General features: G+C 42.9%; 1 protein-coding gene across 5 annotated transcripts in view; it reads right to left on the bottom strand.

The window, feature by feature from the left end:
• elmo1 (engulfment and cell motility 1 (ced-12 homolog, C. elegans)) overlaps positions 1 to 16,717 on the bottom strand; it is a 339,660-nt gene that overhangs the window by 170,247 nt on the left and 152,696 nt on the right. For all 5 annotated transcript variants that reach the window (XM_069907380.1, XM_069907390.1, XM_069907389.1 and 2 more), the window contains 3 exons: positions 16,130 to 16,229; positions 7,036 to 7,187; positions 2,423 to 2,501 (listed from right to left, as the gene is read on the bottom strand). In XM_069907380.1, the coding sequence (XP_069763481.1) occupies positions 2,423 to 2,501; positions 7,036 to 7,187; positions 16,130 to 16,229 (331 nt within the window). The remainder of the gene's footprint in view (positions 1 to 2,422; positions 2,502 to 7,035; positions 7,188 to 16,129; positions 16,230 to 16,717) is intronic.

Genomic DNA, 16,717 nt, shown 5'->3' with positions numbered 1-16,717 from the left:
GAGAGAATTTTAGGGGAGACATCAGGGGTAAGTTTTTTTTTTACACAGAGAGTTGTTGGAATGCCTTGACAGGGATGGTGATGGAGGCTGAAACATTAGGGACATTTAAGAGACTCTTAGACAGACACAAGGATGGAAGAAAAATTGAGGGTTAGAGGATAGGGAGGGTTTAGTACTTTTTTTTAAGGAATATATGGGTCGGCATAACACTGAGGGCCGAAGGGCCTGTACTATGCTGCAGTGTTCTATGTTATGGAGGACAGGTGGGGCAGGGACCAGAGCAGACATTAAAAATAAATGTGAAGGTAATCAAAGTTGAGGCGGCTTCAGAGACTGTTTTAGTTACTCGACCTTGGAAATACTTGCTAATTTTGTCAAACCTGATTCACAATAAGCAAAAAGGTTAACATCTAATTTTCCCATCCTCGTAACATATCAACGAAGAAAACAGAGCCAAAAGGTAAATGTAGGAACTCTGTTTAGCAACAGTAATTTTAAAAAATCAATTTTAACGCATCACTTTCTGAAGCGCAGCTTAAAAAGACCGATGTATCCAGCTGTGCAGTGTGCTGCACCACTGAAAAATGGCTCAAAGGCACTTCCTGCGAGGCAGGGGGTGCGAGTTCTGATTAACAGGCAGATAAGCTTGGCATCCTCCGCCCCCCCCCCACCCCCCCAGAGTTTCTTTAATTCACACTCTCGGAGGCCAGAATTTCTTACTCATCCCCAATTACTCCAAGGACATTGTGGTAGCTTGCTTCCTTGAACTACGAGTCCAAGTCTGACACAACTACAAGGCTCGTTTGGGCCATTTCTGAGGGATTTGCGAGCCTCTAGTTTGCGGCTGGTGTCACGCATGCACAGAATAGGTGAAGGAGAAAGGTTCCCTTCCTGAGAAGATTTGACCAAATCCGTTACAGGCTGAACCTCTTTAATCCGACGACGTTGGGACCTGGCCGGACTGCAGAAAATGCCGAAAAACACAAATTGACCCCTCAGGGAGCCCCCCAATATAAAGGTATCAAAGGTAGAACAAAGCTTAAAACAGGCCATAATACTGTGGGGCGGCACAGTTAGAATAGCGGTTAGTGCAATGCCTATACAGCGCCAGCGATCAGGACGTTAGTACCAACTCCTTACAGACAGTGCGGGACTCAAACCCTGGTCCCAATCGCGGCAGATTCAACCTTTATAGCGCCAGCAATTGGGAACGGGGTTCAAATCCCATGGTGCCTGTAAGGAGTTTGTACTAATGATGGCAGATCCAAAACGTGCCAGACCACGAGAGTTGCCAGACCATGGAGTGCCGGATAATAGAGGTTCTACTGTACTTAAATAATGGCAGTCCAACAGCTCTATAATCTCTCCTAGTAATAATCTTTTTTTAAATTTGCCAAGCTGTAAACTGATTTTAATTTCTGAAAATGCCTCTAAATTTGGGTATTCTGAACTATTTGTCCAGCTCCTTAAGAAGGAACAGAGATGCCCAAAAACAATGATCAGATTTCAGATTTATTGTCAGAGTACATAAATAACATCACATACAACCCTGAGATTCCTTTTTCTGTGGGAGAGGCAAAATGACCACTTATTGGTAGCGCAAAAGAAAAAATAATGCATATAACAAAGCAGAGAACATTTGAAACGTACCAGGGGGTGTAGATTAATTGGGCGGCACAGACTTGTGGGCCGAAATGGATTGTTTTGGGCTGTATGTCTAAATATAAAACTCTTTCAACCATCCCTACATCCATTCGTCATTAATAATACACAATTATTTGGCACAAGTGTTCAAAACTAGGGCAATTCCTTAAATAATACATTCTTGGATCAATCAGGGGTCAGAATTCGTTAAAAACCCCCTCATTTTATTGAGACGCCCAGCCTGAAACTGAAACGGCCACGATATCATCAACGCTATGATTGAGCCATGCTACATCATCAAGGGCGTTGAACCAAAAGAGATAAGAGAGTAGATGCAGCGTTGATCCCATTCCACTGCCCCTTACATTGCCTCTGATCTGCACTGTTGGCCTATCTGGCTACCTTGGTTCCCAAACGCTTCGTACCTTTGTCAAACATAAATCTACCAATGCCATTTCTCAACCGTTATGAGTAAAACCGGGCTATCAAAATATCTGCACAAGATTTCACAGCAATTTTAGCAATTGCAAAATAAAGACAGGGTGCCAAAAATAGAATCCTCTAGTCCAATAACAATGTAGATATATATGGTACACATTCACCTTCAAAGCAGAGAGCAGGTAAATACTGAAGTGCATGTTTCTTTTTATAAATCCAAAATAGCGGAAAACAGGAAAAAAGGCAATGATTAATATTGAGGTGTTGGGAAAAAAAAAATCACACAAATACATGCCTTGCAGTTAATAGTGAGTTTAAATTTAAAAAAAGATATAAATACCTGTCTCCTGTCATCAGGGGCTTTAAGGAAGAGGGCATTTATCACAGCAATTGTGTATGTCTGAATGTCAGGATCCACCCTTCAGTGACCAAAATAAAAGCAAAAATAAATTAGCATGGAAACACATGTTTGTTTTTTTTCTGCGTCATACTGTCAATTCTACAAATACGTTTTACAGTGATCAAATCATACTGAGTAAAATTAAACTGCTGAATGTGAGCCAATTGTTAATGAAGATGTACTCACACATCAATCAGTGAGTACTCCTATTCACTGTGACCTATATATTTTCATACTGCACTTGACATGGTCGAAAGCAAAAACCAGTTTAGCTCAAATGTGAGGAGTGATTGTTTTTTTTGGAAAGGAAGCTTTGCATCCAGAGGTCTTGTGCTTTATTCTTTAAACTGGATTTGCCCTCGAATCACAACTGGAAAAAACAATTCTGCAGTACAAAATAATACTTCTCAATGCATTAATGGTTACTTACCTACACAATTTTTAAAGCCTGAAATTTGATGCTTTAATTCTGTTTTATTCATTAAAAAAAAATTATTTAAAATAAAACCAACTGGCAAACATATTACAACATTTTAAATTTAATCCAAATACATGTGGTATTTATATAAGAAAAAAAGAGTAAAGATATTAAAAAAAGAAAAATCCCCCCCCCACCCTCAACTTCCTACAAACTGGAAAAAAAAGAGAAAAAGGAGAAAAAGAGGGGAAAGAAAACCACAACAGGACACTTCACTTTCCAATATCTTTAAACATATAAATATTCATAGAAATCGATAAGAGAATGTTCAAGATTCATTTAAATTTTAATACCAACAGTTTGTAAATATGGGGTCCATATTTCACAAAATGTATGATATTTATCTCTTAAATTATAGGTAATTTACTCAAGTGGAATCGAACTCCAAACTTTGCATGCCATTTATCCATTCCCAGATAAGTAACCGACTTCCAAGTTATAGCAATACATTTTCTAGCCATTGCCAAGGCAATTTGAACAAATTTTACTGGATCCATATTCAGTTTTAATTTAGGTTTAATTCCTCTAACATCTCCCAGTAGGAATCTTACTCCAGTTATTCATTCTAATAAATTACCTATTTCAAGCAAAAAAGGTTTAATTCTGGAACACCGCCGTCGAATGCAAAAAAAGTACCAATTTCTTGTCCACATCTAAACCATAAATCTGAATAAGCATAATTCATTCTGTTTTAATCATTGAGACACAGCAGCATTAAAACAGTAATAATGAGCAACATTTAAACATTAAATGCTTTCTTATCGAAGTAATTTTGGAAACTAATTTATCTCCTAGTTGGTAAAACGATCAAAGAATCATATGATGCAAAAGTCTTTTTGATTCGACATGCCCCAGCTGACTGTATGAATAGTCAACCCAATCAGCCCCTGTTATTTTTGTCACACAGTTAATAGAACACAGAACAGTACAGCATAGGAACAGGCCCCGTAGCTCATGATGTTAACACCAAGCACAAGGCTAAATTACACTAAATCTTTACTGCTTGCACATGATGAGATCCCTCCATTCCCAATGTATTCATGTCTCCATCTGGAAGCCTCTTAGACGTAACCAACACACTCACTTCCACCACCACTCCTGACAGCCACCATTCTCTGCATAAAAACATCTCCTTTAAGCTTCTCCTTTGCCCACAACTCCCCATCCCACCTTAAATCTAAATTTTTAATTTAGGCATACAGCAATGGTAACAGGCCCTTTAGGCCCACTAGCCTGTGGTGCCTAATCAACCTACACCCTGGTACATTTTTGAAGGGTGGGAGGAAACCAGAGCCCCCTCCCCGGGGAAAACCCACACTGACACAGGGAGAACGTATAAACTCCTTACAGGGCCGGATTCAAACCCCAGTCGCTGATGCTGTAATAGCAAATATATAAGCCACTTCACTAACTGTGCCCCCCCACTTCAGTGCAGCCATTCTCGACGGGGGCCCTAAGGCCCCTCTGGAGACCACAGCACATTCAAGTAGAAGCCTTGTTTTCTTTTCACATCTTGTAACATAAACATTTTTTAGGAAGCAAACACAAAAGTCTGCAGACACTGTGGTTCAAGTAAAAATGCAAAGCCAGAGAAACTCAGCAGGTCAAATGGATTAGCAAAGCAAAGATACATAACCAATAGGCTTGAGCCCTTCATCAAGATATTCAAAAATGTCTGAAGCAGTCCAAACAAAATGGCAGGTAAAACAAAATGATAAAAAATATATTTTTAATGTTTTTTTAAGTAGTCGATAGGAGAGAAGAAACCAAAACTTGAATGCATCACAGGGAAGGGGACCCATAAACTTTGAGCAGATTACTCGGGGGATGGGGGGGGGGGGGGGGGGTAATAGTCCAAAATGGCTGCTTTCGAGGATGAGATTTTTTTTCCTTGGGGGAAACTAAATTTTGGCCATCTACCCTCTTGGTGCCTTTCATAACTTTATAAATTTCTAACTGTGTCTTCCCTTGGAGCCTGACACTCCAGAGTAAACAACCGTTTGTCCAACCTCTCCTTGCTTGTAGTTCATACCCTCTATTCCGGGCAGCATCCTGGTAAATCTCTACTCTTTCCAAAGTCTTCACATTCTCCCTTCAAATAGGGCAATCGGAACTGCACACAATACTTCAAATGCAAGAATTTTGTCCAGCTGCAGCATGACTTTGGCCCTCAGTACCCTGATCCGTGAAGGCGAGCAGTTTTCCAGCCTCTATTCCAAGGTCAACTTTCGCTGGTGAAATTCCTATCCTCACCTCTTTGGATTATAATGCCTTGAGACAAAAAAATCTTCACACTTCTTGCACCCTTCCACCATTTTATAATTTCCCTTTGTTGGCTATCCACGTGTTCATTGAGAGTCTTTCTAATAAGAGTTGTACAGTGCAGGCATAGGTTTTTTGAAAAAAAATTAAATTCAAACATTTAGCAGAGTAACAGGCCCCTTCGGCCCATGAGCCTGTGCCGCCCAAGTAACCTACAACCCTTGGTATGTCTTTTTTAAAATGGTGGGAGGAAACCAGAGCCCCATGAAGAAAACCCATGTTGACACGGGGAGAACATACAAACTCCTTGCAGAGAGTACGGGATTCAAACCCCAGTCCCATATGCTGCCGCTGTAAAAATGATATACGCTAACTGCTACACCAACCCTTGTTGTGGGCATGAGCCCTTCTTTAGGAACTTCAACCCCTGTTCCCTTCTAAAATTGTAGTTCACTTCATAGTTCTCTGTGATCAATTTCAATCGCTGTATATTTGGTGCATTAGTCGACAATGTTTCTCAACCATTTTCTTTCCACTCACATACCATTTTAAGTATTCCCTATGTTGTAGGTGTTCTGCGATTAGTAAGGGATTGCTTAAGGTGGGATGTGAGTGGAAAGAACGTTTGAAAACCACTGTTTTAATTGTCCCTCATGGACTCGTTATGTGCAAGGTTTCAGAACTCCAAAGGAAATGGGGCCAATGACAATTTTTCTCAAGCCAAATATTTCAGTAAAAATTGGGTCTTGAGCAGTGATTCTCAACCTTCCCTTTCCACCCACATCCCACCTTAAGCAATCCCTTACTAATCACAGAGCACCGATGGCATAGGGAATATTTAAAGTGGGATGTGAGGGGGGAGAGAAAGGTTGAGGACCACTGGATTACACCATGCCGTGCTCTGCTTTATTGGAATGCTTCACAGGAGCCTCCTCTAACCCACCCAATACCTGAGGCCCAATGCACCCTCCCCTCATCTAAACATTGTTTTTTACTTCCCCCATGTGCAGTAGTTACCTAACCAATCCTTGGATACATCCAAGTTATTTGACTCAACCATTACAATAACCTTCTAACAACTCTCCATGTATTCCTTGTGAATTGATTTATCAATTAATCTTTTATATTCACAATTCCCAGTGGTGATATCCCCACTTTTTTCACTCTCTTAATCTCAAAATCATCTTTCTAGACCAGCCATCCTCAACCATTTTTTTGACCATGGCCCCCTCAAAGTTTATGCACCCACCCCCTTCCCTGTGAAGAGGTCAAGGTTTGGTTTCTTTCGTACTTCTCTCCTGTTGACTACATTTTTAAAAAAATGAAAAATTATATTACGTGAGGTGAAAAGAAAACATGGCTTTGGCCCCCACTGAGAATGGCTGTTTTTTTTAGACATACAGGCCCTTTTGGTCCGTGAGCCCATGTCACCCATTTACACCAAAATGACCTACAAACCACCCCCCCTCCCCCCCACCGCGGTACATTTTGAATGGTGGGAGGAAACCGGAGCACCCAGAGGAAATCCACGCAGACACGGGCAGAATGTACAGACAGTGTGGGGTTCAAACCCCCAATCCTGGTTGCTGTAATAGCGATGAGCTAACTGTGCCGCCAATTCTAGAGGACAGTCCCGGTTTAATGTGTCAGTCCTGACAGCTATTATTTCTAAGTTCTGGCAGCATTCCAATATATCACTTTTGTGCTTCTCTCGTGATCCTTTTTTTTGAAATGTTGAAATTTGGACCAGGATATATTAATTGGCCTCAGTGTTATAAATGCATTTTCAGGGAAGAACCTGATAAAATCTCACCCTTGTAGATGCGGCATCAGTTGGCCAATAGTGATCTCTTGTGCCACCTTCTGGTAGAGGTCGTAGCTATTCAACACCATCGATTCCAAGATTGCCAGTGACCGTTGTAACACGGACACATCTGTTGCAGTTTTGTTCACGTAACTTGCTATCTGGAAAATGCATGAACATAAGTTTAAAGTCTATCCATAAAGTTTTTGCAATAAAACAGAGACAAATTGACCACCAATTCCTCTATCACATTTACTGCTCAATTGGCATTTTCTGAATCACATCTAATCGAAGTTGTGTAGAGTTGGGGAGGAGGTCACACAGAAGGAAAGGTAGATTTTCCCAAACTCGTGCTGATATCCATCCATGACTTTTATTGATTCCTCCAATAGAAATTCGCACTCTCAGAATAATTAGTAGCCATTCTTTTAAACGTTGAAATTGTAGAAGTAAATGCTCTCCAAAGCCACAGTGCCGTATCAGTCTCCACACTGGTCACACTGCCCCGCACTCTCCCGACAGCCCTGTATCAGTCCCCACATTGATCCCACTGCCACGATCTGTCCTGACAGTGCTGTATCAGTCCCCACACTGATCTCACTGCCCCGCTCTCTCCCAACAGTGCTGTATCAGTCCCCACACTGATCCCACTGCCACGCTCTCTCCCGACAGTGCTGTATCAGTCCCCACACTGATCCAACTGCCCCGCTCTCTCCTGACAGTGCTGTATCAATTCCCTCACTGATCCCTTTGGAGGAAAGCATGAGGCCAGCGGAGCGCCTCCCCCCCCCCCCCCCCATTGTGCCGCGCCCACAGCAGCTGTTTGAATAAAATGGTGGCACACAGGATGAAGAGCCGGCTGATGCCGCTCGTCACTGGGACAACTGTCCAAGGGTGTACCCCTAGTAAGTCTTTTTAGTATATTATTAAGCACAGGTGCTCCTCAACTTATGATGGGGTTACATTCAAAAAGTCAAAAAAGAATACAGGTATACCTTGTGTATCACAGACAGTGCAGTATCAGTCCCCACACTGATCCCACTGCCCCACTCTCTCCCGACAGCCCTGTATCAGTCTCCTCACTGATCCCACTGTCCCGCTCTCTCCCGACAGTGCTGTATCACTCCCCACACTGATCCCACTGGCCCGCTCTCTCCCGACAGTGCTGTATCAGTCCCCACACGGATCCCACTGCCTCATTCTCTCCCAACAATGCTGTATCAGTCCCCACAATGATCCCACTGCCCCACTCTCTCCCGACAGCACTGTCTCATTTTTAAATTTAAATAATATAATAATAATATATTTATAACATTGTGGTGGCGCTGTATCACAGCATGAAAGAAGGAGTCTGACTCAAGTGGCAAACAGTTGGAAAACTGTTTACTTGTTCTCACAGGTGCATGTTTTAAACATTCACCTCATGAAACCCAGTGCGCCAGAGGGTGGAAATGACGACACTTTTGGCCAGCGGTTCTCCGCCCAGTCAGAGCCCTCCCAGATGCTGACGTCCACAGTTCACCCACGACTTTCTGAGCTGGTTTAAACTGCGGTTAAGCAAGCTGCCACATGTCCCTCTCCCCCCAATGAACCAGCAATCGGAGGCGAAATGTCCAGCGCCTTCTCTTGTAGTTTGCCTGTGTCTCAGGCAACCAGAAAATTCACATATCCGGCATCCACAATCCCCATAGGTGCTGGATTCTGGAGATTTTACTGTATTTCCAATCTCATGGAGAAGAAACAAACTTCAAACAAAAGAATGTGTGATAAATGCCATCTTAGATGAATTTTATACAACTCCAGAATTCCAACCAATTTCTTGGCTTGTATCACAATTATTAAATTTTAAATTTAAATTCAGATATACAGCACAGTAACAGGTCCTTTTGCCCCTCGAGCCCGTGCTGCCCAACTTATCTACAATCCCTGAACATTTTGGAGGCTCCAGGGAAAACCCCTGCAGACCCAGGGAGAACGTACAATCTCCTTACAGGCAGCGTGAAATTTGAACCCTAGTCCCAGTCGCTGGCGCTGTAACCACGTCGTGCTTACCACTACGCCAACCATGTCATCCCAAATCTTCTGGCTTCAGCACTTGAAATGCATCAAATAAAATAATTCCTTTTGGCATTTTAGGCATATACGCAGCACAGTTACAGGCCCTTTCGGGCCATGAAACAGTGCTTCCCAATTACACCCAATTGACACACACGTTTTGAAGGGTGGGAAGAAACCGGAACCCCCTGGGAAAACACACGAAGACACGGGGAGAACGTACAAACTCCTTACAATCAGCACGGGATTTGAACCCTGGTCCCAGTCACTGTGCTAACCACTGTGTTAACCATGCTGCCCCTTAATGCCACCCATTGTCTTGAAGTGGATAACAGTTTACATTGTCCTGGAAGGAGCCATCAGACACCCAAGAGACAACCATGCTTTTATAAATCAATGAGCTTCCAGACAGTTGAAACACATGCATACTTCTCCTCTACACATCACATCGGGAGAGAGCCTTCTTAAATCAAATTATTGAGTCAAGGACAGTGATTCTCAACCTTTCTTTTCCCCACTCACATATTCACATATCATCTTACTAACTACAGTGCACCTATGGTTGCATGGGTTTTCCCCAGGGGCTCCAGTTTCCTCCCACCGTTCAAAACGTACTGGGTGGGGGTTGTAAGTTAATTGGGTGTAATTGGTCTCGTGGGGAGAAAGGGCCTGTTACCATGCACTATGTCTACATGTCAAAATTGAAGTCTGAGATCTCAATTGTTCTGTTTGTGAAAACACTTTCTCACCAAATCCCCTTTAAAACTCCTTCCTCCCACCATAATCCCCTAGTGTTTCTTACCTCTACCATGGTGGGGGGGGGGGGGGGGGGGAAGATTCCGGCCATTTACTCTAAGAAAGCCTCCATGAGGTCACCTCTCAGCTTAGCCCATCCAGTCACTCCCCGTAACTCAAATCTACTCTGCACCCTGCCCTGGCTGCATTAGTCATCGTCATTACCACCTCAAAAACTCTTTTTCAATTAGGTGAGAGATCATTTCTCCTGCATGGATTATGTCTATCCCTGATCAGCCCCTTCCTTTTCAAACGTTCATACATCTTTGGACCTTCTCCAGCAATTTCCCTGCCTCGACTGCTAAGGATAGAACAGAAATGAAGGACCAAATGCAGATGCCAGCTTGGTCATCCCAGACAAAATGGACCAAAATGCCTGTTCTGCGCTCTTTGTCCCCATAAATGCTTGGGATCATGTTGAATATGGCTGCTGTGACTTTGTTTTAAGCTGCCTTCCTTTGGAGAAATATTTTAAGTACCTAATTGGGGTGGCACGGTTGGCAAAGCAGTTAGAGTTTACAGCACCAGCGATCGGAACTTGGGTTCGAATCCGAAGCTGTCTGAAAGGAGTTTGTACATTCTCCCCGTGTCTGCGAGGGTTTTTCCCGGGGGCTCCATTTTCCTCCCACCATTCGAAATGTACTGAAGGTTGTAGTCAACTGGCTGTAATTGGGTGGCACATGCTCATGGGATGAAAGGGCCTGTTACCGTGATGTATGTCTAACTCCAATGACCCAATAACGCCTCCAACGAAGGAACTGGATGCTCATGTTCTGCCAAAATGTGATTCCAGGCACACCACTCTGCCGTGGGCCTTTAACTACAAAATGGCAAGTTCCAGATTTGACATGGACGATTGCCAGCGATGCCAATGGACTGAGAATTTGAAAACTATCCGCTTGATTAAAAAAATGTTTTACATTTTTCTAATGCCCCAGACGTCCCAAAGAATCTTGCAAATGGTGATGCATAGTAGCTGTGCTAATGCAGGGAATCTCACCAGAACCACCAAAGCAATGGCCAGCAAGGCAATGTTCTTTCTGAATTGTCACAGATGCCACTAAAAAGATTGAAGTGAAACACAAAAGTCTGCAGATGCTGATTGTAGTTGAAAGACGATGCTGAAGAAGCTCAGCCGGTCCCACAGTGAACGTTATAATAGTAAAGATAAAGAGACTACCTTTATCTTGATTATAATCATACCTTGATGAAGGGCTGAGGCCCAAAACGTTGGTTATGTATCTTTATCTTTACTATATATAGTTTGACCTGCCAAGTTTCTCCAGCATTGTCTTTTTGTGTTTGTGACTAAAAAGAATGAAACCAAATGAAATTACCTTGAAGTAACTTGTTCACTGAATAGGTCAAAGGCTGACCACTCAGTTGACCCGGCCAAGCCCTTCCTCCCATTTGGGAGAACAAAATGACAAATTAGTTAACGTAACAAAGTAAGTTCTTACTCCTCACTCAAATCCTTTATCATCCCTTTATCACCCCTGAATAAAAAAAAAATCCCATTCTAGTCTGTCAAACGCCTTCTCTGCATCCAAAGCCACAGCTCCACTCAGATTTCCCCTGGATTGCACCAAATGTATAATATTAAGTATTCCCGATTGTCCTTTTTTCACAAAGCCAGTTTGATCTGGATTTGTAAATTTTGGTAAATATTCTGCCAATCTGTTAGCCAATGTTTTTGCTATGATTTTATACTCCACATTTAGTAAAGAAATAGGTGTCTATGAGGACATAGTGGCTGGATAAGATTGAGACAGATGTTGAGAACTTCATCTTTTGACAGTCTTGTCCAGTTATTCTCAACCTTGTTTTGGCCATTCCCCCTCCCCACCCCTCCTAGGACTCTGATCCAAGTTTAATGGCCCCCTACCCTGTGAAACAGTCAAGTTTTGGCTTCTTCTGTACTTCCCCTACCGACTACATAAAAACATTTATGTCACATGGGGTGAAAGGAAAACAAGGCTTTCACTTCAACGTGCTATGGCCCCCAGGGAGGCTGTAGGTTCTTCCCCCCCCCCCATCCCCACCCATGAGAATGGCTGGTCTATGTGTTGCAACAGCTCCTATCAATGATGTTAGCGGGGGGAGGATTGCATTGTACAACACCTCATTTAAACATGGGGAGACATTAGAAACTTATCTATTACTTAAAAACTGGACGGTCAAATGTGCTTTGGTGCTGATGCAAATACATTTTCAGTCCTGAGATTATAGAATATTAAGAACCCACTACACTAACACCAGACATTGGAATACCACACACACACACACTGCATTGGAACACCACACACACCCTGCATTGGAACACCACACACACCCTGCATTGGAATATCACACACACCCTGCATGGGAACACCACACACACCCTGCATGGGAACACCCCACACACCCTGCATTGGAATACCAACACACCCTGTAATGGAATACCAACACACCCTGCATGGGAACACCACACACACCCTGCATGGGAACACCACACACACCCTGCATGGGAACACCACACACACCCTGCATGGGAACACCACACACACCCTACATGGGAACACCACACACACCCTGCATGGGAACACCACACACACTGCATTGGAATATCAACACACTGCATTAGAATATCAACACACTGCATTGGAATATCACACATTGGAATACCAACACACACTGCATTGGAATACCACACATTGGAATACCAAGACACACTGCATTGGAATACCACACATTGGGATACCAACACACACTACATTAGAATACCACACATTGGAATACCAACATACCTGTAATAATGACGAAAGGTGCCAAATAGCAGGATCAACAGTGATTGCCAACTAAGTGTTGGTACAACATCAGACTATGTGCACACTATCAGGCAGCAAGATACATTACAGTCTGGGTCAGCTAAACAGGTCAATGTTCTACAATCCTGCTACATCCAGTTTTGACAAGAGGACCCTCAATGAACACTTTATTCTTAACAAACAGCGCCTTAAGTAAGGCAGATGTGGCATGGTCTGAGCAACATTCAAGTTTGAATTGGTAATGAACAGATAGGATCCTTGGCGCACAACTTCCAGGTGGTGACCATCTCCAATAGAGCACAATTATCCCTCATTGATAATTAATGGCATTACTGCTGCTCGCTCCTCTACCACGATATCCTGGAGAATTATTATTGACTAGAATTGGACCAGTCACATAAAGACTGTGGCTATCAGCACAGATCAGGGATGGGCAACAGTTTGGTGAGTGGCACGAATGCTGACTACCCAATATCTTCATGCACAAGGCACAAACTGGGAATGCCCTAAGGACCTTTGACGTGCTCTGATAAATGCACTTCCAACAACAAAATTTTACACCTCGAAGGAGGAAGCAGCCGATGTAACTGGCACCTCATACACTATTTTAGGCATTCGTCATCCCATGGCTGTTTGTGTCATCAGAGGAATACACCACAGCGATTAGATGAGGCCTCATTAGCACTTATCAAGCCCACACCTCCTAGTGTTTAGAAAGCAGAGGGCTTTGGTTCATATATAATCATTTTAAAAAAGCACCGTCGGCAAAGTTTCCTCCAGATCATGCACCATCCTGACTTGGAAACGTATCACCAAACCGTTGTCATCCCTTCATGGGGAAGTCCCTGCCTAGGAATGTGCGTAGCTTGAGAACTTCCAGTGCACAGACAGCAGGGCCTCACCATCACCTACTCAAAGTTCAGTTAGTTACGATGCAAAAGTAATGATTTCGGATTTATTGTCAGAGTACATGCACGACATCACATACAACCCTGAGCTTCTTTTTCCTGCGGGTGCGCCAGAATTATCACTTATTGGTCGTGCAAAAAAAAACTGTACACAATGTAGACACGTAAACAAATGTAAACAACTGTGCAATACAGAGAGGAGAAAAAAAACAATAAAGTTGTAATTTACAGCAATATCTGCACCAGTAACGCTGCCACAAAACCACAAAGTTTGTTACATACTCGTGCCAATAAATTCTGATATCTGACGCCAGCCTTCTGATTTCATGGAACAGATCTCCTTGAACAGATGCCGTTCAGCGGCAGAGCCACTTACCTCTTGCCTTTGCAGGTTGGAGAGATGTTACCTAATAGCCAGTCACAATCCACAGAAACAGGCTCTTGATCACACGGAGGCTTTGACAACCTCCGAGCACCCATTGCCTCTATTTCTGCACCAATCCCATTTTTAAAAATTATTCTCCTGCAAATTCTCATCAATTCCCCAAAGACTTCTCCCCCCCCAAAAAAAATACTTTATTCACAATAAATTATTTACAATACAAGAAAACTGTTCAAGACTTTTTACCTTCATAGTGACAATGAATTTTGATACATTCTCATCGTTGTGCATTTCACATTGTGCGTACCCCATTTCCACCACTGTTTCTCCTCCTCTGTTGGTTGACCGGCTTCTCCTCAGAGTTAGCCCCTCAGTGCCCGGTAATGGGAGGACTCTCGATTGCAGTCCTTCCCCACAGCGCCCTCACGTTGGCTGCACCAAGCCTCAGTTTCCACCCCATCCCCCCCACCCCAAGATTCTACAACTCACTGAATGAGAAAGACCCATAACCTACCAATCTGCATGCCTTTTGGACTGGGGAGGAAACCAGTGGACCACAACATCACAGGAAGGCACCCTAGTTTTAGTGCCACCCACTTAACTGGTGGAGTTGAGAGAGAGAGAGAGAGAGAGAGAGAGAGAGAGAGAGAGAGAGAGAGAGAGAGAGAGAGAGAGAGAGAGGATTATGGGTACAGGAAGGGCAATCCATTGTCTCAGGCCCTACCACCATTCAGTGATACTGCGGCCATTATGTACCTTGAATGCTCGTTATCCACTTCGGTTCTGCGGTTCTGCAACAGGAAATTGCAAATTGATCCAGCCTGAGAGAATGTTCCAGATTTCTACCGCCCTTGTTTTCGTGCCTCATCAAAAAACAGGACCTTTGACTTTGCTTAATCATGTCACCCCCATCACTGCCTTGCTCTACATTTTAAAGTTGGTTTTATTCCAGATTCCAACTACGGCAATTAGGATAGATGGACAGAAACTACTAATTTCTTCAATCATCTTAAATAGATCACCCTTTCATACTCAGGATCATACGAGCCCATCTACCTCCTGGTGATCCTTTTAACCCCAGGGTCATTCTGGCAAGCTCATCCTAAACCATTTTCAGGTCAGTACATGCATCCCCAAACAGAACTCAGTGCCCCCTTGGTACCCCCTTCGTGGGCGTCGTGGTTAGGGCAACACTTTAACTGCACCATCGAATCTGAAAGGACTTTGTACATTCTCCCCGTGTCAGTGTGGGTTTTCTCTGGGGGCTCCAGAGAAAAGATTAAAACCTTATCTTTTTGATTCTTAGTTAATTTTGTGCTTGTCTCTTGAAGAGAACTATTGTTTGTAGTGTTACCATTGTGACTATGATGTAATAAGTCGAAATATCCACCCAAGCTAACCATTTGCTCTCATTGAGCATGAGAAAATTTTCTCTAAGTTTTGTGTTTTATAGCTTTTGTTATGACAACTTTTAAGTAATTCAGATTCTAAAGGACTATCTTTATACAGTAAGTGCTTTGTTATTCACGGTTATGAATGTCCTGTGGCAAACCTTTGCAAGTTGTTTATCTGTTCTATCAACGAATGAAAACTGCATAAAGTAACAGTCACAGAGGTTGATTTGTTGGATTAAAGAGATCGAAATTTGGGATATCGCAGCTCAAACTTTGGAAGATGATACTTTGAAATTAGAATATATTAGAATAAGGAAAGTATCGTCTGCACCAGTTTCCTCCCACCGTTCAAAACGTCTCGGGGAGGGTAGGTTAATTGGATGTAAATTGGGCGGCATGGGCTCGTGGGCTGAAATGGCCTGTTACCATGTTGTATGTCCATATTTAAAAATTTAAATGTAAAATTCAAATTTAAAATTTAGATTTATAATCAAAACCAACTCCATTCATTCCACCGCTTGAAGCAAAGTCCAGTATTTAATTTCGCTTTACGTTTTGCCTGTTTACTAGGTTCTTATCTGCCCGAGGAGAAGGTAAACAGATGATCTAGACTCATACCTGGTTCAAATGGATGGCACAAAAGGCTTGGGAATGCCTCAACCTTTTCGTGATCCTACCTCGAGACAGCATTGCTTAACCAACCATGCCCTCCCTCACCATTTTACCCTGTTTTACTGTAACCAACGCCAGTCATCTTGGTACCTTTTTGATAAAAGCCACGGAGAAAGTATCCCAGGAGACAATCCCATGGTCCATGAGTTCAACAAATGCAGTCAGGGTGAAGGACAACATGTCCCCAAAGCTGAAAAGACAAATGGTCCCAAGTCAGTTCCAAATAACTTGACGTCGGCAATGCAAGAATAGTTATAGAAACAAATTTTGAAGCGTGGAAGAAGAGAATAAAAGGAAGCCACTGGGACCAATAACAAGGCCTATTGGTAATATAGTCACCAGAAAGCATGAAGTGTAGAGAGGTAGCTGGAAGAGAAATAAACTGAACCAATTAAATTACGCCATTAACCTGATTAACAGTAACACTGCGATCTGAAAAGAATTAGTATTTGTAGTAAATATACAGGGCAGGCGAGAGAACATCATGCAATTCCCATGCTCCCAAAGGAGGTAACTAACCTTTCCCACAGGTTTACCAGAAAAAAAGGCACAGCCAAGAATGACAGCAGTTTCAGACACCTCTCTATTAGTAGCATGTTAAGATACAGATTGAAAACTTTTAAAAAATGAACTCAGGGGACAAGGCTGCTTTCCGAGCCACACCTCAAGCAAGTGTTA

Source organism: Narcine bancroftii, chromosome 1 (assembly GCF_036971445.1).
Source record: "Narcine bancroftii isolate sNarBan1 chromosome 1, sNarBan1.hap1, whole genome shotgun sequence".
Taxonomy (NCBI): domain Eukaryota; kingdom Metazoa; phylum Chordata; class Chondrichthyes; order Torpediniformes; family Narcinidae; genus Narcine; species Narcine bancroftii.
Note: the sequence above shows the minus strand (reverse complement) of the source record. Positions and strands in the feature narration are given on the sequence as shown.